At 38.9% G+C, this 27312-nt stretch overlaps 1 protein-coding gene across 2 annotated transcripts in view; it reads left to right on the forward strand.

The window, feature by feature from the left end:
* The first annotated feature begins 279 nt into the window (after positions 1-279).
* Positions 280-27312, forward strand: part of KLHDC1 (kelch domain containing 1) — a 73707-nt gene continuing 46674 nt past the window's right edge. The window contains exons 1-10 of one of the 2 annotated variants that reach the window (XM_078151564.1): positions 280-342; positions 946-1061; positions 8351-8421; positions 8752-8869; positions 9272-9390; positions 15574-15652; positions 18135-18218; positions 19610-19693; positions 20332-20390; positions 23509-23621. In XM_078151564.1, coding sequence (XP_078007690.1) covers positions 963-1061; positions 8351-8421; positions 8752-8869; positions 9272-9390; positions 15574-15652; positions 18135-18218; positions 19610-19693; positions 20332-20390; positions 23509-23621 — 826 coding nt within the window. In that variant the 5' untranslated portion in view covers positions 280-342; positions 946-962. Of the gene's footprint in view, positions 343-945; positions 1062-8350; positions 8422-8751; positions 8870-9271; positions 9391-15573; positions 15653-18134; positions 18219-19609; positions 19694-20331; positions 20391-23508; positions 23622-27312 lie in introns of those variants that run through there. The other variant, XM_078151565.1, reaches the window with a different exon arrangement.

A 27312-nucleotide genomic window follows, 5' to 3' on the forward strand; every position in this document is an offset into this window, starting at 1 on the left:
GATCGAGTATTAGAGCTTATATGCTTTAAGTTTCAAAGCAGTGCATTATGGCCTTAGCTACCTTCCCAGTCACTAAATCTTCAACAGCCAATGTTAGAAAAGCTAATGAAAGTACACGTTCAAGTTTGATACCCTTGTGGGGCAACAGCCTCGGGTAAGAAAAAGTTGAGATTCCAGAACTTTGGGTCCTGCGTAATAGAAGAGAACCTGGAGTCAAATGCCGCCTGATACACTTCCTACACAGGTGGCTACACTTCCTGGATAAACCTATTTAAACTTTTTCAGCCGGTTCCCTCATATGCAAAATAGGGACGTTAAAGGTTGTGGAGAGCAGGCACACAGGTCAGTCCGCGAGCGCTCACTAATTGGCTACCTTAAGTAAGCGCTGGGGGTATACATAAAGGCGAAAGGCAGCGCTACCAAGCACATGCAAACGAGAGGCGGGGGACAAAGCGGAGAGAGTCTGCAGAGGGGAGACGCCAGCCTAAGGATCAGGAAAAGCTTTTCATCAAAGGGGAGATTTTAGCTGGGGGGGGGTGCGTGTTGGGGGAGGGCAGCCGGTGAGCGCGCTTCGCACGGCCTGGAGCGACGCAGACGCCTAGCTCTCGATACTTAGTAACAAGCAGCGCCCACTCCGCCGGTGGGCAGCGCAAGCCAGCTCTGGAGCAGGTGCCCAGGCAGGACGGTGGTCGTGGCGTTCCATTTCCCGGAGGCGCTGAGCCTCCCTGCGCCGCGGCTGCTCCCGGGGTCACGGTGCAGCGCTTCCAAACGCGGCCCATCGCTTCGCGGGAGCAGTGCGGGGAAGGGAAACGGACCACTTCCGCCTCCCGCAGGTTAGACCCTTCCCGCTTTCCGTCCTTCCCTGTGTGGAGAAGCGAGCCCCCAAACAGGTCGCTCTCAGTGGAAGGGGAGTGAGGTATTGAGCAGCGCTGCCCCCCACCCCAGGCCAGGTCCAGCGAAGGATGGCGGCGGCGGCCGAACGGTACTGTGTGGCGGAGGAGCGGAGTGGACACTGCGCTGTAGTGGACGGGAACTTCCTCTACGTCTGGGGAGGATATGTGGTAAGGGGACTAGGGCGCCAGGAGCCCTGACCTTCCGAGGCCGCTCGGTGGGAGGGGCGGAGAGGCCGCCCTTGGGCCCGCCCGGGTTGGGTGTGAGGGGCGGGGATGGGGGGGGAAGTGCGCAGGGCCAGCCCAGTGCTCGGAGTGGAGCGGGGGAGGGGGCCCCGCTCAGGCCGGCCCAGGGCGAGGGGGAGGGGTGGAGATTAGAAAGGGGGGCGGGGAGAGCGTGGGAGCAGCCCTGGTGGGTAGGAGGGGCGGGGGTGAAGGAGCACGCTCGCCCGGCTCCTGGAAGGCTCTGGGTCGGGGGAGGGGAGAGAGGCCGAACGCTCCCGCCCGCCCCTGGAGGGCGCGGAGGCGGGGGAGGGGCAGCGCGCCGAGCTCGCTGGGCCCAGTGCGGGTAGCAGAGTACTCACGGGCGGCTCCTGGAGGGCGCGGGAAGGGGGAGGAGCGGGAGCACGCTGGGCCGCTCCAGGCCGAGGTGGGGGGTGCGGAGGTGGAGGCACGCAGCACCCGCTCAGGTGGTGGCGGGGAACCCCGGAGTGTGGTCCCTTCTAAGTCTGCCGGCGTGGAAGTGGGCACAGGCACCTTAACCCCGGCTACCGGTCCTCAAGTTTGGATGCACTGTGGAGGGTCTTTCCCCTGGAAAAACCGGGTTGCCTGCCTCTTCTCTGACGCCTCTGCACCGGCCTCCCCCGCTAAGCTAGGCACACCAAGGCGTTTAATTGTAGTGCAGGCCTGGAAGGGAGTTTGAGATAGACTACCTTAACCTTCTCATTTTACAGATGAGAAAACTGAGGCTCGCAAAGGTGAAAGGACGTGCCCAAGGGCACCCAGCTAGTAACTCCTAAGAATCAGGACTTGAACCCGGGTCCCTAGACTTCCAGGACAAAGTGCTCTACACTGTGCCATGCTCCATTCCTTTTATTACTTTATCTCCACCATTTGTGGTGGTCTTGCCACTATTCCCCCACCGTTCTCATTAACCTCTTCCGTAACCCTCAGTTTTCCCTCCTTTCTTTCTCTTTATACAGTGTTGGTTCTCCTCTCAGCCACCTCTTCCAGAGCCAGTAACTTCTCTGCATCAAAAATTGACTCGGCCTTAGAGTACAGCAGCAGGACCACAGTATTGTACAATTGTTGCCGAGTCCCACAACCTCTCAGAACTGTGATTGAAGTCGAAAATTTTAAAAAATTTCTAGGCCCCACTTTATTTTCTCGGGTGTTACTAGATGGTTGTATGCCATGTATTTTTCTTGTCAGCATTTTTATTTTAGCTTTTTGAGAATCCCAAGAGAACCCTTTTGTTGTATAGAATTCATGTTAAAACTTGACATGCCGACAGGTCATACAACCTATGACAAATCTGTGATCTGATGTCAACCTTTCTGTTTCATGGAAACACATTAGATAGTTACTATTTAAAATCAATATTTGAAAAAGACTACATCCGTACAGAGTGTTAAGATGGCAGATGGCCAAATCAAAATTTCTTTCAAACATAATTTGATATTGTACCCTTTACGAAATGTTTTTCTTCCTGTAGCCAGATGGAATTTTGGCTGGCCATTCTGGCAAGTGTGATTACCTGAGTAAGTGCTGCTACTGGCATATTTCCTTATTAAGGCTCTTCAGGTTCGAAGCAGTCTGGGTGATGGATATCTACTGATTACTACAGAAATTCTCTAATTGGCTACTCCTCCACCTCAGTTTAAATTGAGAGAAGTCTCCTCTCCTGTTTGAATTGGTTTCTCTCCATCCCCAGCTGTATACTTAAGAGGTTTTTAACCAAATCACCATGATCATCCATTCTAATAGCAAATTCAAACACTATGGTAATGCAAGTAAGCATTTACAGAAACAAACTTTCCTTTTCTGGTTGTAATAGCTGCTGTGAGGAAGGGTGTGTGAATTCCCTGCCTTCCTCCCCACCAGGGGAAGATAACAAGGCTTGTGGCCTGGATTCTGGTAGTTTTCACCATGCCCAGTTGTATCTCTCCCCCCTTCCTCCATATTCTCCCTTGCTGTGGGTCTTAGATCCATTTGCTTTGCCTGCTTTTTGTCAGAGGGGTAGCACTTAGTGCCTCCATTCCATGCTGATTTAGCAGAAGAAGTGGAGGAATCAGTGCAGGCCACGGTCCTTTGCTTGTCTCTCTCTTCTCTGTATCTTGGCTATGTGGCTTTTTTGGCAGAAGCAAATTGTTTCCAGAATTAAAACCCCTGGAATCCTGGGGATCTTTGGGTAACATCTGTGTGTGGCATTCCTATTCTGCCAAGTTTCTGTGGCTGCTCCCTTGGGGGAGGGATTCCATTCCTAAAGATAGCCAGACCTCATGTTTGTTAAGAAATATTTTTAAGGCTATGGGGCTCCATCATTCTGAATCAAAGGGAAGTGAACCTTAATTTGGTAATTGATTTTTGATACTTTAGAAATCAAACTGAGAAAGAAGTTTTCACTTGAAATTGCCTTGGTAGTACATACACCAAGCTAATTTAATAAAATATTTCTCGATCCCCACACTGTTTCCTAAATGATAAGGGTTTGTATTTTGTATCTCACCTGAAAGGTTGTGTCAGCTACTAGCTCCTTCGTATGGGCTGATTGAATTTAGAAGTCACCTGGTATACAAATTCAATTCAGGAATACAGGTCCTTTCAGAATAGCTTCTGAGTTTAGATCATGAATCTGTAGCTTTGTAGGGTTAAGGAATGCCTATAGATGTTATTAGCAGGGACTAAGATATAAGCAGGAGAGGAATGAAACAAAGAAGTAATAATAAGAGGGGAAAAAGCAAAGAGAAGTACATAGGAGGAATGTTAAGAATGTCAACAAGAATTCAGTGCCACTGGAGCAATATAAGTTGCCTACGACTGATCTAGGTCAGCAGTTTTCAAACCATGATCTGGGGAACCTCTAAGACCCTTTCAGGGAGTCCTCAAGGTCAAAACTGTTTTCATAACTAAGATGTTCTAATTTCTAGTATAGTAAATATTGATAAATATAACCCACATAGACAAAAAACATTGAGGGATCCTCAATTTATAAGAATGTAAAGGTGTCCTTAGACCAGAGTTTGAGAAAGCTATCTAGATCATCATTGCTTAAAGGATTCCTGAGTTGCTCCAGTTACTTCGTTTTTTGTTTTTTTCCTAGAATAAGTCATAGGAAGGCTGTAGGTGACTTGGACTAAATTAGATTCACCTCTATCCCTGAATATCTCCTCTCAAAGTATTCTTTAAGCAGGGAACAACACAGGACTAAGCTAGTTCTCTAGGTCACCGGGCTTCAAAACTGCAGTGCCCTCTAAAGGTAAGGGAAAGGTACTGTACAAAACAAATTATACTGGTTATCAGTCAGCCAATCAATACAAGCACTAATTAAGCACTCATTGTGTGCCACATTAAGTGCTGGGACTTCAAAAACAAAAGGGAAACGTTATGATTATCCCTTGCTCTTTATGATCCTTTACACATTATTGAAGTTGGTAAGAACTTTACTGCTAGCATTACTGTGGGGAAAAGGTATACATGATTCAATATACCTTGCAAATTCTACACATCACTGAATTGATAAAAGTTCTGTCAGTTATGACATTCAGGAAGAGTTTTCTTTTGATAACAAAGACTTTCTAACACTTTAGTGTAGAAAATATTTTGCATAAATATACATATCTTTGTATATTATATTGTGAATTTAGACAGAAATTAGGTAATACTCAAAGTGAATTTTAAAAAGTTAATATGTATGCTATGGTATCTTGATTTATATTCTAAATTACAGTCTAAAACTGCTGTTCCTGCGTCAGCGGTATTTCAGTTTTAGAGCAAGTGATTAATCATTCTTTTAAAGCAACTGCTCTTCTTAGCTCAGTTTTTGTATCACTCTTGAAACATCTTGCTACAAGTTCAAAATACTATTTTTCTTATCGGCTAACAAAGAAATAAGAGACTTAAATATTAGAAAATTAGCCTTATAATGTTTTTATGACATCTTGCAATTTCTTAAAATGTCTTAGAAATCAAACCCAACAATTTTATACTTAGTTCAGCATACTATTCAACATACATTTTGTCCCATGGAAATTGGTTGATGTTTTATATGTATTTTTTTGATTCTGAATTTAAAAAATGCAACCAGAATTTCTTTACCACTTACTTTTATTGAGAGGTGTGTGAATTTGAATATGAACTATGTAATACGATGAAGTCATAAACTATAGTTTAGTTGTGGGGCAGGGCAAGGATGTGGGTATATGAGAACTCAACTAGTTGACATGTTCTTGCATCTTATGTGAAATCTCAGTTTATGTGCTATGTGGCAGGGCAGGCTAAGACATGTTGATGCAAGTTTAGTCATGCATCAAAATTCTAAATATGTAGCAGAATATTTTTAGAACTTCAGGTTATAAAATCATAGCTCTAGAGCTCAAAGGAACCTCATAGACCATCTAGTCTAAGCTTTCATCCTGTTTTTAAAATTTTTATTTTATTTTATTCCTCTGGAGTCGTGGTTGATTATTGCATGGATCGGAGTTCTTGTGTCTTTCAAAGTTGTCTTTACAATGTTAATGTTATTGTTCTCCTGACTGTTCATTTCACTTTGTACCAGTTCATACAAGTCTTTCCAGGATTCTCTGAAACTATCACTTTTATCAATTCTTATGGCACAATAGTATTCCATTACATTCATATACCATAGTTTGTTTAGTCATTTCCTAATAGATAGGTACCCCCTAAATTTCTGGCTCTTTGCCAGTACAAAAAGAGCTGGTATAAATATTTTTGTGCATATAAGTCCTTTTCCTTTTTTTTTTTTAATCTCTGGGGTAATGGTATTACTTGGTCAAAAGACATTAACAGTTTAGTGACTTTTGCAACTCCCTCATTTTACAGATGAGGAAACTAAGGCTCAGTTGCACTCAAAGTGACTTGTCTAAGACCACTCAGGTACCAAGTTTTAGAGGTAGAGCCCAGATCTTGTGGGTTCAGAGTGAGGGTTCTTTTCATTGTATCCTATCTTGCTTGACAGTTTTGTGCCAGGCATTGTTTGGTAAACCATCATTATTGTTTCTAATCCTCTTTTCTCAAGTGTTTTGTAGATGTTGGTATTAGTCTTGTGTCTAGTGAGCTAACGAATCTTAGAGATGAAACCTTTAATTGAGAAACCATATGAACTTTGTTTTGGTTGTAAAATAGTTGCCAGGTTAAGGTTTTATTCTGACTTGGGCTATATCATTCTTGTTAGAATACTAACTGGCAAGATGCATGGCTCCTAGTACATGCTATTTGTGGCTTCCTTGATGTGGAAGAACAAAAAAACCATTCAACATATTGCCCTTTTTGCTTAACACATAAATATATTATTCAAAGCTACCATTCAAAGCATTAAGACCTCTTTTATTAATTGAAGAACTATTTGTACCAAAACTTCCAGTGACTTAGTATTTGGGTGATAATGAACCTGAGCATTCCAACTGTAATAATAAGGCTCAGCATCATAATATGGGCGAGCATGATGGTGGTGATTGCCCATTTGAAATATCCTTATATCCTCAGAACCTTATCTAATAAGTTAAGCAGACCTAAATGATTTTGTTCATGATTACTCATTAATGTTGAAGTGCCTATACTGATGTAGGCACGTGTGCTGATCTTAACTTATTCCAGAATGAAGCTGAACTTTTAAGCTTCTAGACTTCATGGAGTCTCCTGCAAGAAGAGTACCAAAATATGTTTAAAATAGGAAGCTTCTCTTGAGAAAACACCGAGTATGAAAAGTAGTCTTGAGATATCTAGAGGGTGCTAAAAGTGATTAGAATTACAACTTGGATATATAAAATGTTACTGCTTTATTTATAAATGGGGCAGTGTGGACATTAAGAAATCCTGGAAAGCACTGATTCCAAGGGGAAAAAATGTAGTAAGTCATCATTTTCTTTGAAAAAGTTTTCTTGGAATCATTGCACATTAAGCTTTGGTTTATCAGGTTTATCAAGGTATTGGATCAAAATAGTGTAGATTTTCATTATTTGAAAAATAAATTTCTAGGAATCAATAAAGCTAAAGTCAGAGAAGAAATAGGTTAAGGTCCTTAAATAAGGAAAGTGATGAAAGTTCGTGAAACTACAAGATAGAAAAATGACCAAAAAGTTGTCAGTGATCTGTAAGTCTGTAGAGTTGCGGCACGTAACATAAATCAGTATCTATTATTTGGATTCCTAGAAAACCTAGCTTCTAATAGGCATGAATATGGGGAATGCTTCCATTAAAAAAAATTACCACAGTGGAAAGCAAACTAGGGCGGGTTAACTCCAAACATTCTGAATGACTGCTGCTGGACATTGTGGAGGGATATTCCACAGGTGAAATGTAATAGGAAAGCAGCAGTAACTAGATTTTAGGTGAATTAAATGAGCACAATTTTTCTTAGTAAAAAAGTATTTTAAAAAATGTAAAAGTTTGAGCCTCTTGATAACTGTATGACAGACAAAATCTGAAGCTGTATTTGAAATCACAAAAAATACTCTGAAGTTTCATTTATTTTTGTAGTTATGGCAGCAAAAGCTTTTTTTGTCATTGTCCTGTATAATTTTTAGTATAGTGACCTCTGCCTTCTAAAATGATTGTTCCTGAAGATTCTAATGTAGCTCCTATAACTTTTCTTAAATGTGCAACTTAAATGAAATGTTAGACTCCTACTTTATGCTAATCATTTTTTTCATGTTTCATGTTAGCTGCTTGTTTTAGAGGGTTCTTGGTTGCCGTCTGGGAAAAAAAATTAAACTCCAGATTATTGTTTGTTTGGTATTATATATCTTTCACAATAAACATTTGGATGAGCCGATTAGTTCATCAAGCATGTCCCTCCTGGGCCATAATATTCTTACTATCTTCCCTTTCATATTTACCTCCTGTAAGTCAGAATGTACTATACCCTTTTTAGCCATTACCTTCCATACTGACTTTTTGGTTCCTTGCTCTAAATAGCATCTCCACCTCAAATTTCTCTGTTGAGGTCTCTTCTCAGATGTATTTTCCCAGAAGCTTTTCTTACATGAGACCACTTGATTTTCTACGTACTTCAGACTGGCGGTCTATCCACTGTCTCTTAAAGAACACTTATCCTTTTTCTTTTATTCCTTGAGTGTTTTATGTTTAAAACTCCACATGATGATTTTTATATATCTCATTCTAGTTTGTACTTTGCCCATCAGTTTTCATGCCCAATAACATTAGTAATGTGTGTTGTACTTAATTGACAAATGTGTCTTTTATATATCTTATGTTTTTAGTCTATTGAAGACAATGAAGTGTATTTGCCTAATGATGAAATTTGGATCTATGAAATTGACAATGGTTTGTGGTAAGCTATATATGTTTTAAATCATGCAGAATGTCAACTTTTGTAGTAACTATTGTAGAATTTGGTTAAATGCTGTAAGACTGTATCTGTACTGTTTTTGCAAATGTTCAACTCTTCCTTTTTCTCAGGTCTCTATTTTTATAATTTTTCAACTTTTTTCATCTTTCATATGTTTGATGCTTTGTCATATGTCTGATTTGCTATGGAACTTTACAATATTTTACAAAGTAAAATTTTTAGTGCGTTTTGATGAAATGATTGATGGAGTTTATGGTATATTTTTGTTTGTCTTTCTGGAAAATTACGGAATTCCATGTTGTTTTGCTGCAGGACAATGCACCTCATGGAAGGAGAACTCCCTACATCCATGTCAGGAAGTTGTGGTGCTTGCATTAATGGAAAACTGTACATTTTTGGAGGATATGATGACAAAGGATACAGCAATCGAGTAATACATTGCTTAATTCAGGAAGTGTACCAGTCGAATATCTAATGTAGAAACTTCATCTTATAAAATTGAAGATACTTTTAAACTTTAAGATAAAATAAATGCTTAACTGTGTAACTATGATTCATTAAAGATAAGCATTTAAAATATTCTTTTACTATGATTTTACTCCATGTCTTTTGGAAAGTTATCTCCATAAGACAAGAACATGGGGGAAAAGATTCTGTTTCATGTGTTTCATTTGTGATGATTATTTTGTTTCCTTTAATTAATCTTACTATTTTTAGTTTTCCATTTTATTGAAAAGGGTAGAAATGTATCTATTACCATTTGCTATTTTGATTGTGGATGACATATAATGTATATTGAATTGTACCAATGGTGTTCTTCTTTTTTTAAAAGCTGTATTTTGTTAATTTACGAACAAAAGATGGAACATTCCAGTGGGAAAAAATCATCGACTTTAAAGGACAGCCTCCTACACCACGAGACAAACTTTCTTGCTGGGTATATAAAGACAGGTAATTCTCAAAAGTTTTGTCTAACTGTACTATTGATTGCATTTCTGTAATAAGGATTTTAGCACGTGGCAAAAAACAACAACAACCGCAGAACAACTGAAGTAAGAATCTTTAGGCTTGTGATTGGAATTAAAATTGATGTTAAAGATGATAGGATGTATTTGAACACTGAACAAAATTCACAGTCATGAAAATAGGAGTGGTGGTAGCAGCTACTTGGTGTTAAATAATTTGGTATAATGGTATTTCAGCTAACATGGATTTTATTTAAATCTAGTTGATTGAAATTAGTCATTAAAAAAACTCATGCTTATAATATATTCATCACAAAACAGAGCTAAAGATTTTGTTTTAGAAGGAAAACACTGTTAAGATAGTGACAGATGGATACTACACTCAAAGACCCAGTAATTCTAGAGTGTTCTGCTTATAAGGTTTCTAGTTTGTTTTTATCACACCTACTGCCTTTAAATCAGAGAACCTTTTTTATGTCATGGATTCCTTTGGCAGTCAGATAAAGCCTATGGATGCCTTTTCAGAATAATGTTTTTAAATGCATAAAATGAAATATATAGGATTACAAAGGAAACCAATTATATTGAAATACAGTTATCCAGATATTTTAAGTTCATAGGCCTTATGTTAAGAACTCCTGCTTTAAATGGTTTCCAGATTCCATCCTAAGAATCTTCTCTTCATTTGTCTTCTGTCCACACTTGGGAAAGATAAAAGAGCTGATCCAAGTCTAATTTTTTTCATCTCTATGTCCATTTCTATGTACTATCATTAACAACTTTTATTGTCTCTGAAAACAGAAGCCACAATTACAATACCTAGACTGAGGATCTATTTGCTATGTAATGGAACCTTCAAGAATAAGCATTAGTTACAATTGGTTAGGGTGATTTTTTTCCTCTTTAAACATTCTAGAAGGTAGATAAAAGAATCTTTGTGAACTATCTCAACTGTTTTATCTAGGAGTATGATGGTGACCAGCTAACTTTGGTGTTCTAGGTCAGGCCTATAATTCAAGCTCAGGATTGGAATGAAATGAAACACTTATTGACCATATGACATTTTATAAAAGTAACATTACTTGGTATGGAAAGGCTGTTCAGCAAAGTTACAGCTTTGGTTCAGCTTGTCTCACTAGAAAGACGTGCTTAGTTAGGGGTGTTGACTAGAATGGTAGCTGGGAGCCCATCAAGAATGAGGAGCACAAATACTCTTGGATTGAACTTTTTATGTCTTATACATCTTGGAAACGCCAGCAGTGGTTTTGAGCTTTACCCTCCTGGAATAATTAAGTATTGAGAATTGTTGCAGTGCTTTTTTAGGGAAAGACTTGCCTAGCCTACATGTCAGGAACTTTCGAGCCTTAGTAACTATTGCTCTTATCATGCCTCACCTTTGGTGGCTAGGTCCTAAAGGTCACCCTGGGGGAATCTTCCACTAAATGGCCTTAGTGGACAACCTTGACTTGAAGGATTTGGAAAGCCTATTGTAGGCAACACTGGAGGAAGAGGCACAATTGAAAGATAACAAAAAAGACCACAATCAATATAACATCTCTATAAAGGAATGCAGTCCTTGTGGTGGGAGTGATGTGAGGCATAATTCTTGGTGGCCTTCTGATGTAAAGCAGTGATAATGAACTGGAACAGCACTAGAAACGTCAGAATGACATGGTAGATATTAACAGAGTCACCAGTTTTCATCATGGGTCAGGGTCATCTGTAGTAGGTAGCCAAGACGGCATGTAGCCCTGTACCACCATCCATTCGGTGTTCTCCTGCCCATTGGCATTGACTTCACTTCACTATGCACCTTTTGGGAGAAATACCAAGTATCTGCCCCTTTCGAGGCCCTTGTGAGGCAGTGTGACTGTTTAAATTGATTAGGTCCCTTCTAGCTCTAAGTCTGTGATGGTGTGATCTGCGACTGTCCCTTTTTCTGTAGACTAGTAGTTATGCAGTGACAGTTTTACATCTTGTCTGTGTTTAGGAAGCAAGACATCTTCAGTAATTCTACCCTTTAGTCTCCCAAGCCTTGCTTGGGAAGTAGTTGTCCGTTGACTGAAAGCACTATATTGGCAACAGTATGGAAGGATCTTATTTCAGATTATAATAATCAGTTAGCTACAATGAGCCTGCCTGTACTACTGCCTATGCCAATAGCCTTATTACTTTCTATTTCACTGGGGCCCGCACCACGGCCCATTTCACCATGATCCAGATACAGCCCATTCTGCTGGGACCTATGTTATGCTCACTATGCCAGTGCCTAGTTCCTTCATCTGAGAAAAGGCTGCTGTTATATAATACAATAAGCCGCCCCCCCCCCCCCCAGACAAGAGCCTGAATGGTTCTGCTGTTCCTTGTATTCTGGTATCATTCTCTTCTCAGCTGTATTTTTACTCTCCCAGACTTTGCCACCATCATTCAGCTGCCTTCTCACTCTAGAACTTCCCTCAACACTTGGGGCCTTCTCACCCTGGAATTATCTTCCACCACGCTAGCTTATGTTTCCCATTGGTGAGTTCATTCTAGGGGCTTCCATTTTCTGGATGGCCATACTTCATTCCCATCTCTCCTATGCTGTTGACTCTCAGGACTTCAACACCATTCACATTCCCCTTCTTCCCACCCCTTTCTGCTTCCTTTTATGTGTCATCTTCCCCATTAGAATGTTAGCTCCTTGAGGGCAGGGACTATCCTCTTTTTTTTTTAATGCAATTTAGGCAACAGCTAGTAAGTGTCCAGTGTCTGAGCCGGATTTGAACTCAGGTCCTCCTGACTCCAAGGCTGGAGCTCTATGCACTGTGATACCTAGCTGCCCTATCTCTGCAGTTTATGAGTAGCTCCCTCAAAGCCTTTGTCTTCTGGAAAGCAAGACCAGGGGTTGAATTCCTCCTCTTCCCAATATGTTCACCAAGAAGTGTTGTGGTCACTGTAGGGCAACGTCTCATTCACAGTGTGCCAGTACCAATTGAGAGATGGAGAAGTTCTGAGCTAGTCACTCCTAAAAAGTCCAACTCTGGGCTGATGTTTAGTCATTTACGTTCAGTCAAAGAAATACAAAAGAGAAGAGGCAGATAGAGGCCACAGCTCAGTCTTGCCCAAGCAGTACACATATTTGAAGCCACGGTATCTTCTAGGGGTGGGCAATATACCTCTTCCTTACCCCTTATGAGAAGTTCTAGAGTAAAGAGCATTATGTGCCACATGTTCAGGAGAAAGAAAGGAAGAGAACAGATCTCTCTTTGGAAGAGATGGCAGTCACTCCTTTTAAGGGATACTGAGTTGGTGATTCTTTGTGGCTTTAGTAGCCGGTTTTCTTGGCTTCTGCTGCCATCATTCTAAAGCACTGTCTTTCAGCACTGAGCCAGCATGCATGGCCTACCAGAAGAGGGAAGGGCAAATGTGTCACTGTAAGGTACCCAGCTCCAGGTATGTCCTATGGTATAATTCTAGCTAGAGCAGATTAAGGGAGGTTCCTCTGATTATACCCATTATCCTTTTCTCCCTGTCCTCCATAGACTTGCTTGTCCTTGGCAAATCAGTTTAGGTGAATTTGACACATCTGTCCATATTCTAAATTCTGAAAAGTCCTCTAAGATCCTAGAGAGGCTCAAGCTTCAAAGTATTCAGTGCCCTGCACTAAAGATTTTTGATCAATTAATAAATATTTAAGTGTGTAATATGTGCCAGGTACTGCTAAACATTGGAAAAATGTTTTTAAAATGCAAAACCCCCAAAACCCCTGTTTTTAGACAATCCCCAAATTATACAGCCTTTAGGGGTAGGACCTAGGCTTGCCCTGGGTATGGAACCTAGAGATTACAATCACTCCCAAATACAAAGTTATTAAAATTTAACAAATGGCATTTTACACTTGTCATAGATTTTGTAAAAAATCCTCCAAATGGACTAAGGTCCATGAGTGGCACCTCCGCTCTCAGGATATGATTTTTAAAGACCTAGAACAGAGGTAGGGAACCTGCAGTCTCAAGACTACAGGTTCCCCACCCCTTACTTGGAGCATATACGTGTCTATCTCTAATTGCTGAATCCCCAGACAACTTTAATTTTCCTTATGCTAGTAATCCAGCTCTTCTAGGGCTATTAGCAAGAGATAGGAAAGGCTAGCTGTGGCCGTACCTTTATTCTCCCTGTCGGCCTCTATGTGCACCCACTCTGCTAATCCCACCTGGTGGTAGCGTCCTCGTCCAGTTGAGAGGATTTATAGTATGCCTCCAGAAGCATGACAGCCACAGTATGCCAGACTCTTGGGATCACCCAGAATCCTCTTACTCTATGTTGTCTTTCCTATCAGTTTCTGGGCCAGACCGGACTCAGGTCAGCCCCATAGTTCATGTTTAAGATTGGAACAAAATGAGACACACATAGACTATATAATATTTTTTAAAGGAAATTTAATTAACTCGTGTGGGAAGGATACTCAGCACATATACATGTTCAGTTCATAGCTCACATCTCCATACAGAGACACACCTAGTCAAGGGTTTGACTTGAATGGCAGCAGGGAGTCCATTACAACAGCAGAGCTGACTGCTTTTGCATGGGGCATTTTGTGTCCTGGGAGACCAACAAGCTACATTAATAAGTTGAACTTTGGTACCCTGGGCCAATGAAGTCTTGAGGATGGTTTAGTTACCTTTTTAAGGAAAAACTGGTCTATGTGGTAGTGGCTTTCCAGTCCTTGAAATTGATTGTGCTACGCTTGACAATTATAAAAGGGAGAAGCCTACATTTATTTTAGTGGACTCTAGCTATGTGACATGTAGCTTTAAGTTTTATCATGTAATATAAAAATAACCTTGCATCGGTTGTACTAGCAGTAAAGTAGGGTTGTTAATTACTGTGTTCTGCAAAGAGATTTTCTAGACACTGAAGGCTTATAAAAAAAAATAACAACAAAAGTTTCCTCTTAGATGTCACAAAGATGTTCTGACTTCATATTTCCAAGGCTTAACTTGCCTTAACCTTACATAGTATGTATCAGTCCTTTAAGATTTCATTCAGTCAGTCAATAAGCATTGATTCTGTGCTATGTACTGGAGATACAGATACAAAAATAAACAGTCCCTGACCTCAAAGAGTTCATATCCTTTTAGGGGAGATAACATGTTCAAGGATAAGAATATACAAAGTGTTAGGTACTTTGGGTGTGAAGCATTTGCTGCTGGGGTGTTATTCAGTATGTGCCTCACATAGGGGGTGACACAAGTTGAGCTTTGATGGAAACATAGTACAGGGGAAAGCATGCTGAATTTTTAGTAAAGGTCAGAGATAAGAAAAGAGTGTATTTCAAGCATGGGGTTTAGCTTATGCAGAGGCGGAAATGAAAGGTGGAATGTTATGTGTATGGAGCAGCAAGAAAACCAGTTTGGTTGGAGTGAAGGCTGCTCAAAGGGGAATAATGTATAATTTTGGAAAGGGACTTTGGAGCCAGGTTATGAAGGGTTTTAAATTCCAAACAGAGAAGTTCATTTTTGTTCCTAATGCAATAGTTCTGGTGAGAGATGATGAGATCCTGAACTAAGATATCTATGGTGTGAATGGAAGGAAGGGAAGAGATGTCAGAGATGTGGAGGTAGAATTGACGGGACTTGGTGACTGTCAGTATGGAGTGAGGTAGAGTGAAAAGTTTTTTGGGTTTTTTTTTTGTGTTAGGCAACTGGGGTTAAGTGACTTGCTCGGGGTCACACAGCTAGTAAGTGTCAAGTGTTTGGTCTGAGGCCGCATTTGAACTCAGTCCTCCTGACTTCAGGGCCAGTGCTCTATCCACTGCGCCACCTAGCTGTCCCTTAGAGTGAAAAGTTGAAGATAAACTCTGAAATTGTAAATTTGGTGACTGGGAGGATGGTAGTATCCTCAACAGAAAAGAAATCAGAACGGGTAGCCTTGGGGGGAAAGAGGATAGTTTCAGTTTTGCATCTCTTGAGTCTGAGATTTCTTTGGGATGTGTAGTTGTTATTATCAGGCATTTGGTGACATGAGACTGGAGTTTAGGAGGAAAATGAAGGCTAATATTTAATAGACTATAATTTCCCATAGTTTTAATTCATCACTAACAACCTTCTCTGTTTTTGAGGAGTTTGGTTAACTTTCATCCATCTCACTCCTACCCATTGTCCTATTGTTATATTTTTCTTTTCAGGTTAATATATTTTGGTGGTTATGGATGTAGGAAACACAATGAACTCCAAGACTGTTTTGATGTTCATGATGCATCTTGGGTAAGAAGTTTTACTCTCTGTATTTTTTTATTTGTTCTAAGAGGAGGCTTAATATATTCAGAAGCAGTGGGCCTTCTTTTCATTCATGGGAACTAACAACATGTATTCTAGACAATAAGAGTTTTGCCTGGAAGCTAGATTTGAATCTGATGATGGCCGATACACCTGCTGCAAAGCACTTTTGTTTTTCTTGTTTCAAAAGCCATTCAAAGACATTGCTGCTAAGCAGAGAGATGGTAGCACTATTATAACTGAAAGAATCTACTCACATATAACCATTAAACAGATGTAGTATTCTAGCCATTAGATTTACTCATGAGCCGGAATGACTCCTTCTTAGTACCTGAGGAACATGAAGATGCAAGACTAATCATCCCTTTCTTCTAGAGCAAGGGAATCATCTTTAAATACATCATTATTTATAAGACAAATTTTTAGAGTTTATTGATTTTAAAAAATAATATTATAGTTTTTAATTTAAAGGATTTTAATTCCTCATTGTTTGAATATAAATATATTTTTTTCTTCAGTGAAATCACTAGGGATTTTTTAGTTTCTGAAGCCAGTGTTTTCTTAGATACTCACTTTTACTTGATTTGCTTGTAATTTTCAGAGTATGGAGTTGACTTCTCTGTCCATTTATCTAAGGGCCTATGCAACACAAAGGCTTTGTGTATAGGCAGTAGGGTGGTATGGCTAAAAATACTAATGTAATATTAAGTTGCATTAAGAGAAGTGTAGTGTTCAGGACCAGAGTGATAATATCTGTTCAGTAATGATCAGGCTATATCTGGAGTATTGTGTTTTGTTTTGGGCACCACATTTTATTTTGTTAAAGTTTTATTGATAACTTTTTGTTTTTCTGCATCACAGTTATTTTCTGATATACTACCCCCAGCCCCAAGTCCTCTCTTGTAACAGAAAGAAACAGTTAAACAAAACTGACCCACCAAGACATGCTTGCAGTATATGCAAGATTCCATATTCCTAGTCTCCCTGCCTCCCCTCCCTCCAGCCCCCATTCCCATGACTCCCTCATCTCTTCTGAGGGAGGGGAATTATGTTTCATCATTTATTCTTTGGGACCAAGGTTGGTCATTGCAATTAGTTAGAATTAACGTCCTTTTAGTGTTGTTTTCATTTACATTATTATAGTCATTGTATATGTTCTCCTGGTTATGTTTTCTTTACATGAACATCAGTTCATACAAATCTTACCATATTTCTTCAAACTCTCTCTGTTTACCATGTCTTATGGCACAATAATATTGCATTACATTTTTATACAATAACAGTTTGTTCAGCCATTTCCCAGTTGATGGGTTCCCACCTTGTTTCCAGTTTTTTGCTTCCAAAAAGAATGGGGCTATGAATATTTAGTATATGGTCGCAGAGTATTAACAGTTTAGTGACTTTTTTCGCATAATTCCAAATTGTTTTCCAGAACGGTTGGACCAATTCACAGCTCCACCAACAGTGTATTAGTGTGTCTGAGGCACCCAGGCTGTGGGAAGACATTTTAGGAAGGACATTGATAAGCTGGAGAGCGTCCAGAGGAGGGCGACCAGGATGGTGAAGGGCCTCAAGATCATGCCCTATGAGGATCAGTGGAAGGAACTGGGGATGTTTAGCCTGGAGAAGAGACGACTTAGGGGGCACATGATAGCTGGCAGCGTGGTGTAGTGGAAAGAGTTCTGGATTTGGAAGTCAGAGTACCTGGGTTGAAGTCCCAGCTGGGATGCTTACTACCTGTGTGGCTTTGGGCAAGTCACTTACTTTCTCTGGGCCTGAGTTTCCTCACTGTAAAATAAGGGAGTTGGACCATATGATCTCTGAGGTCACTTCGAGCTTTAAATCCAATAATTCTATGAATATTTGGAGGACTGTCGTGTAGAAAGAAGATGTGTTCTGCTTGTCTCCTAGGAACGATGGGTGGGCCTTGAAAAGTGTTGTTTAGTTATGATGTTAAAAAAAAACAACACCAAAACCCAAAACTTCTAAAAGTTTAGAGCTATCCAAAAGTAGAATGGTTGGCTTTGAGAGGTAGTGGGCTTCTCCTCACTGTAGGTCTTTAAGCAAGGGCTGGATGATCATTTGGGTATATTGTAAAGGGTATTCTTGATTAGACACAGGCCATATAAAATGGCCTCTGAGGTCCTTTCCTATTGAAATTGTATGATCCTGTTCTCATTCAGACTAAATTCATCAGATAAATGTTTGATTCTCTACATCCCTTTCTTAGGGAAGACTTGATCAAAACAGTTGGCTTAGTAGCCTCTTCCAAACTGAAAAAAGGCAGTTGAATAAGTAATATGTTAAAAAGTCCATTTTTATATAGTGCCTGTTCTGTTTTTAAAATTTATATAGTCATTGGTTTTATGACCATAATAATAATTTGATTATTTATATTTTGTCTTATATATTCATAAATTAAGGGTTTTATAAGAAGTAAAATATTCTTTACTTTTTTTTTCTGTTTTAGGAAGGACAGATATTCTGGGGTTGGCATAATGATGTCCATGTTTTTGATACAAACACACAGACTTGGTTTCAGCCAGAAATTAAAGTGAGTAAAATCAACTTTAATTTTATATTCATTAGCTTTATTTATATCCATTATTTATTTTTCTATTTTATAGTAACAATTCATCAAATCTCATTTTCTAATGGATAATTTAGATCTTAGTTGGATTATCATTAGTACAAAGTAGTTCACTGGAGTACCTTTATCAGTAGTGTGGAAGGCAACAAATTCTTTCACAAATGAGTTTAATTTTTTTTTGAGGAAAAGATTTTTTTTTTAAGGCAGTTGGGGTTAAGTGACTTGCCCAGGGTCACATAGCTAGTGTCAGGTGTTTGTTGTGAGGTCAAATTTGAACTCAGGTCCTCCTGACTTCAGGACCAGTGCTCTATCCACTGCACCACCTAGCTGCCCCTGAAGAAAAGATTTTTAAAGAGGTTTCATCATCTTTTCCTGCCCTTTGATTATAGTGATACTTCAGTTTAACAGAATTCTAGAAAGTGTTTCTTTTTCCTTTTTTTTTTTTTTTGGCAAGGCAGTTGGGGTTAAGTGACTTGTCCAGAGTCACACAACTAGTGAGTGTTATGTGTCTGATGCCAGATTTGAACTTGGCTCTGCTCCTGACTCCAGGGCCAGTGCTCTATTCACTGTACCACCTAGCCTCCCCAATGTTTCTCTTTATGTAACAAAGTCCATTAAAAAAACAAATCATGCAAAGCAGATCTGTAAACATTCATAGTAAGAAATGACCAAAGTATTTTGAGCACACCCTCCATTTGTCCTTCCCAGTTGAAGGTGAAACAGTCTTTAAACTTTGCCTTTTCCCATATTGGTGGTTTATTTTAGGTGAGACTCTCAGTGCCCTTTGTACTTTCTTTTCTTTTTTTTTCTTTTTGCTAGGCAGTGGGTTTAAGTGACTTGCTCAGAGTCACACAGCTAGTGTCAAGTGTTTAGTGTGAGGTCAGATTTGAACTCTGGTCCTCCTGACTCCAGGGCCAGTGCTCTCTCCACTGCGCCACCTACCAACCTGGAGCCAGAGGACTTTCAGGCCTACTTGCTTTCCTAAGGATAGCTATTTATCATTGCTAATTTGGCTCTGAAAATCCTCTACTATCTTTAATGAAACTAGTTAGTCATTATTTTGCCGCTCCTAAGCCAAAATGACTGATGAGGACAAAGAAATCTTTAATATGTGAGGAGAAAAGACAGACTACAGAGACAGTAATGCTTAAATAATGGCCTTTGTATATAATCAGTACTTTTTAGAATGTATTTTTAACTACTCATTTACATGAACAATTTTTATCAGTCTTTTTATGATGTGTAAAGTAGCCGTGTAACTGTTACATTAACAGTTTTGTAACACTCCTTTTGAAGTTTTGTGTTCATTCAAGGCTAAAATTTCAAATATGGTGTTCTGTTTGCATGCTTTACAGAATGGAATTCCACCACAGCCTCGAGCAGCTCACACATGTGCAGTACTTGGAAATAAGGGCTATATTTTTGGAGGACGAGTATTGGTTAGTGTGTTTACAATGAAAAGGGTGGTTTTGGTTTATGAAGATCTTCATAGTCTGTACTATCCTCTAGTCAAATAGTGATGCAAATTACATATTTTTTTTAAAATTTAGGTATAAGAGTGATCTCTAGCTAGTTTATCCCTCTCCTTCCACACAAGACTTAAATATAAAAAGTCCCAGACATATGTATACAGTCCTACTTTTTAAAGGGAGAGACATTTTATTTTCATATTTAAAACCCTTGTCAGTGAATTCTTTTTCAGGTGTATTCTTAATCCTTAATACTTTAAGTTCAGTTCTCTTTCTGTCTTAAATTAATTGCATCTTATATTTAATATTACTAATGTTAGCTCTATTTCCAGTTTTATATATTCTATGGTTGTGGAATTTAACTATATCCCATTTTTAATCATCTGATAGTTTCACAGAGTCTAAGAAGAAATCACAGATTATATATATGCTTAAAAGTACATATATAAACATATAATTTTATACCACATATGTATATGTACAGTCATATATATCATACTTTAAAGTTTATAAATGCTTTTCTTACAACGATGTAAAGATTTGTAATATAAATATTTAGAAAATATGTTGTGTAGTTCACCATCTAATTTAACTTTATTTTATTTTAGCAAACTAGGATGAATGATTTGCACTGTCTGAACTTAGATACTTGGACTTGGTCTGGAAGGTAAGCTTGAAATAGCAATATGACAGATTGAGATTTTTTTAATTTTTTACCACTGAGAAAAACAATAGGGAGGATTTCACTGGTAGGTGAAGGGGAATGGTTGGAATTTATTGCTCAGTTTAAACTGAAAACAAAATGGAATGGAATAGAAAAGTATTTATTAAGCTCTTACTATGTGACAAGCACTGAGGGTACCAAACGAAAATTGAGATGATCCCTGTTCTCAAGTAGCTCACGTTTTAATTGAATGCGAAAACACACAAAGGAGGGTTCAATTTAATGGCAAATAGAAAGGCCAAATAATACTTAGTTTCTGGCAGGCAAAGTAAGATTTAGAAGGCAAAGCCTTGAGGACCTTAGGGAGTAATAGCAGATGAGATGATCTCTGAACTATAGACAGTGGGTCACAAGGGTCAGAGTAGAGTGAGGCTCTAGAATACTTCCAGAAGAGGCAGATTTGGGGTATTCAGTATCCAGCTCAGAATGGGTATCCAGCACCTGGTGAGAACTGAGCAATGGAAGTTAGATTGGGGCAAGGTATGTGGCTCCAATTGCCAATTGGAAAAGATTAGGGAAAGGCTGAGTTTGGAAGGCTAGGTTTTATGCATAACCAATAACATATTAAAAAAAATGTTGAGATATATTTAACTGTACATGTTAAATGTGAAGCATATAATTTTAAAATACATATAAATAACCCCCCAGATCACTTTTATATTTGATTTGACTTTAGTTCCATCAGTATGTATATATGTGTATTTGTGTGCGTGTAACATATGGAGAGGGATAAGTATTCCGCCTGTGATGTTAATTATACAGTTACTTGCTGTACGGGAACCCACTGAATCTGCCTTCCAAAGAGGAACCTAGCGAAGGCCTATCCCCTGTAGGTTTTAGTAGCTACAAGATGATACATTCTTTGACGGTGGTATAAGGTCTGTAATGCCCCCACCTGGGGAATCCCCACAAACAGTGGGACAAGTTTCATACCAAAGGAAGAGGCCAAGGAGTTCCAGATTGATTATAAGTAGTAGTTTAATCACTGGGGTTACTTACATTGGGTGCCAGTGTGATGGATCCCTGCCAAGAGTTCAGATAATCAGTGGTCTAGGGTGGCAGCCAGACCAGTGGTGGATCCCTGAAAAAGAATGCCAGAAATCCCTGTGGTAAATTATCGAAAACAAAGGGAGGAGGAGCTAGAGAGTGCATTACTACCGATTGGTGGATATTTTTGGTTTTCTCCTTAGTAATGAACTTGGGCATTAAGCCAATATTGTGCCCAAACATAAGTTTGTGTATTGATCATGTGTTGGTTACATATGAGTCATGTTATTTTTGTTATGGCTTTCATAGGTCATAGTATCTAAGTTTTGACTCGGTGTCTAAATTATGATTCAGTATCTAAGTTATGATTTTTTTAACAAGTTACCCTGTTTGGGCTTCCACCTTTTACAGAGTTTAAGTTTTTATGCCTTTTTACTTATTTAAATGTTTAAGTATTTCATGGCTTTTCCCCAACTGGGACCACACAGTGGCCACAGAAAAAAAAGAAACAAAGAAATATAAAATGGCCTTCAGTCACTTCGGCTTCTTCAGTGACAGTGGGAGAATCATGGAAAAGAGAACAGAGGATTTTAAAAATCATGTAGTTTTTAGACTGTCTATTTATTTAACAATGACCAGTGAGTTGAAATACTACTGAAAGATCTCACCCATATTTATACTGACAACATTGTCATTATGTTCTAGTGGGAATTACACATACTATGCAATCCAGTAATAATTTATTGAGGAACTGCTGTATACACGGCTTTTGGCTAGGCATTAGGAATACAAAAAAACAAAACAAAAAACAGCCCCTGCACTTAAGGAGCTTACATTTTACTGGAGGCATACAGCATGTAAATAGACAAGCATATAGATGATAATTTGGGGAGGAAGAGTACTCACAACTTGGAAAATCAGGAAAATCTTTTTGTAGGAGAAGGCACAGAAGCTGAGTCTTTGATGGAGATTAGGAATTCTGATATGCAGAGATGAGGAGGATATACATTCTGGGTATAGGGGACATACTTTAAATGAAACCCAGCAGTTAGGTGGTGAAGTAGATAGAGCAGGGGACCTGGAGTCAGGAACACCTGAGTTCAGATCTGGCCTCTGACACTTACTAGCTGTATGATCCTGAGCAAATCGCTTAACCCCATTTCCCTCAGTTTCCTCATTTGTAAAATAAGCAGAAGAAGGAAATAGCAAATGACTCCAGTATCTTTGCCAAGAAAACCCCAGGTGGGGTCATGAAGAGTTAGATATGACTGAAACACAATATACTGGCTTCTTTCCTGCTGCCTACAATACTTATTCTCCTCCATCCTTAAAAACTCTCATTTGATCCTTCCATTCTCACTAGCATTCTTATTGTATTTTTCTTCCACTTAGTGGAGAATGCTATGATAAATATCCCCACTGTCTCTCCTTTCATTCTCTTCTAAACTCATATATTGACAAGTTTTGCCAATTACCCCCTCTTCTCTTTTTTTCTTTAAAAACTTTTGTTATATGGGATGGTTGTCTTAACTTGGGGAGGGGAAGGGATACTGAGAGAAATTGTGGTGAGGTAAAAAAAGGCAAAGATCAGTAAAAAATTTATTTTGAAAGGGAATGTGGTATCGGTAATCTTAGGAAAATATACTAGGACTAATAGATCATTTTAGAACAATGGACACTTAGAGAAATATAATTACTAGAATAAGGCAGAAATGGCATATGAGGAGGCAATTAAACATGAGTTTGAAATGTTTTTGGCACCTATTTCTATGACTCATGAAGAGGTAACATAGATTAGAATATTTGGCAAATTTTCATATCTAGTTAGGATTTTTCAAAGAAATAGTGATTTTAAAAAATTATGAGGTACAGGGCAGCTAGGTGGTGCAGTGGATAGAACACTGGCCCTGAAGTCAAGAAGACCTGAGTTCAAATCTGGCCTGAGACCAAACACTTGACACTTGCTAGCTGTGTGACCCTGGTTAATCTAATTGCCTAAAAAAAAAAATTCAAACCCTTTCTTTTGTTCAATATGATTAAAGCACTGTCCTTAATTTTTTCCCTTTCAACACAGAATTCGTACTAATGGAGAAAAACCAAAACATCGGTCTTGGCATACTTTGACGCCAATTGCTGACGATCAGCTTTTTCTGTTTGGTGGATTAAGTGCAGAGAATATTCCTCTAAGTGAGTAGAAATGCTATTTAGTCTCAGTTGCGATTTTACCACTTCCCCTTTAACTATTAGTTGTTGTTAGTTCTTTTTCTCTTTTGTACCTATTCTCTATGGTCTCTTCCCAAATTTTTTTCACCTTTCAAATTATTTTTTCCCCACACATGTAATAGCCATTAAGTTTTAGATATAGAATGAATTTTGTAGTAATATACAGATTGTTATATGCAGAACAGGAATTTGGCTTTTTCCTCTGCTTCCAAAATAGAAATTGACACACCTGATTGATCATATTTGGAACTGGAATGGGGGATTAGGAATTTAGTATGTCTTCCAGGAGGCTCAGTGAAGGAGATTTTAATGAGTCAGTTTTTTATTTGTGCTTCAGAAATCTTTTTAAAATTTTCATTTTTTATTATAATTAATAAACATGAACATTTTAGTGTACAAATAAGAAAAAAAAGAAGATTGTATTTGAAACCATAAACTTCTTTTACGGTTTGTTTTTAAAAAAAAATGTATCTTAAGTTTAACATAATTCTAATAAAATTGCCCTGTTCATGTCCCCTTCTGATTTCCTTCTTAAGTGTCCTTTTTTTTTAATTTAAATTTTTGGTTATTATGATCTTGACAAGTGCCAACAAACATGAACATCTCCTTATAGAAAGAACAAACAATTGCATATGAAACTAAGAATCTCTATCATGTCTACCCCTTTTCCTTTTCAAAAGTACATAATAAGGGGGCAGCTAGGTGGCACAGTGGATAGAGAATGACCCTGGAGTCAGGAGGACCTGAGTTTAAATCCGGCATCAGACACATAACACTAGCTGTGTGACTCTGGGCAAGTCACTTAACCCCAATTGCCTCACAAAAACAAAAGTATATAATAAGTTCAGTATGTTAGTTTTAAAGCAGCTCTGTTTATCTGTGTTTCCCTCTGAACCTTCTGTTCTCGTTTTACCTTCCCAGTCTTCTTACACCTTGCATAATGCTTTCTGCCCTCCTCCTCCTAACACACACAGGTGCTGTTTGATCTAGTGACACTAAATTCCTTGTTGTTCTTGAACAAAGAGACTCTTATATCTGGGCGCTGGACATTTTCATTGGTAGTCCCAAATGTTCTCCTCATCCCTACCTCCTGGCTTTCCTGGCTTCCTTCAGGTCCCAACTAAAATCACACCTTCTACAGGAAGGCTTTCCTAATCCCTCTTAATTCTAGTGTCTTACCTCTGTTGATTATTTAATTTTTATCAGACATATAACTTATTTGTACATAGTTGTTTTCATGTTGTCTCCCCCATTAGATTAGAAATTCCTTGAGGGCAGGAATTATATTTTGCTCTTTTCTTCCACAGCACTTAGACATAGTAGGCTCTTAATAAGTACCTTTTGACTGCCTGACAGTGCAGCATGGCATTGTTTGGACTGGAACAACACTGGCACCAAAGACTCTTAAGGACGGTAGCACCCTGTCCTGAGATGCCATTGAGGCCTCTGAAGATCCACTGTTCAAATCCTCAGAAATCCAGGGGCTGTTTAACCCTAGGAAGTGGAAGTCAGTACAAATACCTTAGGTGACCAGGGCAAGACCAAGCAGAGCCAACCATGCTGACAAAAGTGCAGGAGAGGGCAAAGGCTGTCCCAGGAACAAAGCTCTAATTCAGGAACTAAACCTGGAGAGACTGATTAAACCAGAGAAGACGCTGATCAATTTCTTTTTTTTTTTAATATAAATTTGTTTACTTTTAGTTTTCAACATTCACTTCCACAAGTTTTTGAGTTCCAAATTTTTACCCCATCTCCCCCCTCCCCCCACCCCAAGATGTCATGCATTCTGAATATCCCTTTTTTTAAAACATATGTTTTTAAAACTTTAGGTTTCAAATTTTCTGTCTTCCTCCCTCCCCACCCACCCTCATTGAAAAGGCAAGCAACTCAATATAGGTTGTACATGTGCAGTTATGCAAAACATGTCCAAGGTAGACATGTTGTGAAAAACTAACTCTATTTCCCTTAATCCTATCCTGCCCTCCCATTTATTCTATTCTTTCTTTTGACCCTGCCCCTCTATTTACTTCTATTACCCCCTTTCCCAATCTGCCCTCCTCTCTGTCATCCTCCTGTTCTCTTGTCCCCTTCTCCCCCTGTTTTCCTGTAGGGTAAGACAGATTTCCATACCCAATTGAATGTGTATGTTATTCCCTCCTTAAGCCAAATCCTATGAGAATAAGATTCACTCATTCCCTCTCACCTTCCCCTGTTTCCCCTTCCACTGTAAGAGACTTTTCTTTCTGGGTTTTTTTTTTTTGTGAGATAATTTACCCCATTCTACCTCTCCCTTTCTTCTTCTCCGAGTATAATCCTCTCTCATCCCTTAATTTTATTCTCCAGATATGACCCCTTAATCTTCACTCACCCTGTGCCCTCTATCTATCTATCTACATATACATACATATAATTTTTTTCCTCCAACTACCCTAATACTGACAAAGGTCTCATGAGTTATAAATATCATCTTTCCATGCAGGAATGTAAACAGTTCAATCTTAATAAGTCTCTTATGATTTCTCTTTCCTGTTTACCTCTTCATGTTCCACTTGAGTCCTGTATTTGAAAGTCAAATTTTCTATTCAGCTCTGGTCTTTTCATCAAGAATGCTTGAAAGTCCTCTATTTCACTGAATGACCATTTTTTTCCTGAAGGATTATACTCAGTTTTGCTGGGTAGGTGATTCTTGGTTGTAATCCTATCTCCTTTGCCCTCTGGAATATTATATTCCATGCCCTGCGGTCCTTTAATGTAGAAGCTGCTAAATCTTGTGTTATCCTGATTGTGTTTCCACAGTACTTGAACTGTTTCCTTCTGGCAGCTTGTAATATTTTCTCCTTGACCTGGGAACTCTGGAATTTGGCTATAATATTCCTAGGAGTTTTCCTTTGGGGATCTCTTTCAGGAGGAGATCTGTGGATTCTTTCAATTTCTATTTTGCCCTCTGGTTCTACTATATCAGGGCAGTTTTCCTTGATAATTTCTTGAAAGATGATGTCTAGGCTCTTTTTTTGATCATGGCTTTCAGATAGTCCAATAATTTTTAAATTCTCTCTCCTGGATCTATTTTCCAGGTCAGTTGTTTTTCCAATGAGATATTTCACATTGTTTTCTAATTTTTCATTCTTTTGGATTTGTTCTACTGTGTCATGATTTCTCATAAAGTCACTATCTTCCAATTGCTCTATTCTAATTTTTAAGGAAGTATTTTCTTCAGTAATCTTTTGGACTTCCTTTTCCATTTGGCCAATTTTTCTTTTTAGGGCATTTTCTCCTCATTGGCTTTTTGGACCTCTTTTGCCATTTGGGTTAGGCTATTTTTTAAGGTGTTATTTTCTTCAGTATTTTTTTGGGTCTCCTTTAGCAAGCTGTTGACTTGTTTTTCATGATTTTCTTGCATCACTCTCATTTCTCTTCCTAGTTTTTCCTCTACTTCCTTACTTGCTTCTCAAAATCCCTTTTGAGCTCTTCCAAGGCCTGGGACTGATTCATATTTTTCTTGGAGGCTTTGGATGTAGGAGCTTTGACTTTGTTGTCTTCTTCTGGTTGTATATTTTGATCTTCTTTTTCACCAAAGTAAGATAATATAGTCTGACTCTTTTTGCACTGCTTGCTCATGATCCCAGCCAATTACTTGAGTTTTAAACTCTTTGTT

The sequence above is a fragment of the Phascolarctos cinereus genome, unplaced genomic scaffold (assembly GCF_003287225.1).
Source record: "Phascolarctos cinereus isolate Bilbo 61053 unplaced genomic scaffold, phaCin_HiC Scaffold_3;HRSCAF=262, whole genome shotgun sequence".
In the NCBI taxonomy this organism is placed as follows: Eukaryota; Metazoa; Chordata; class Mammalia; order Diprotodontia; family Phascolarctidae; genus Phascolarctos; species Phascolarctos cinereus.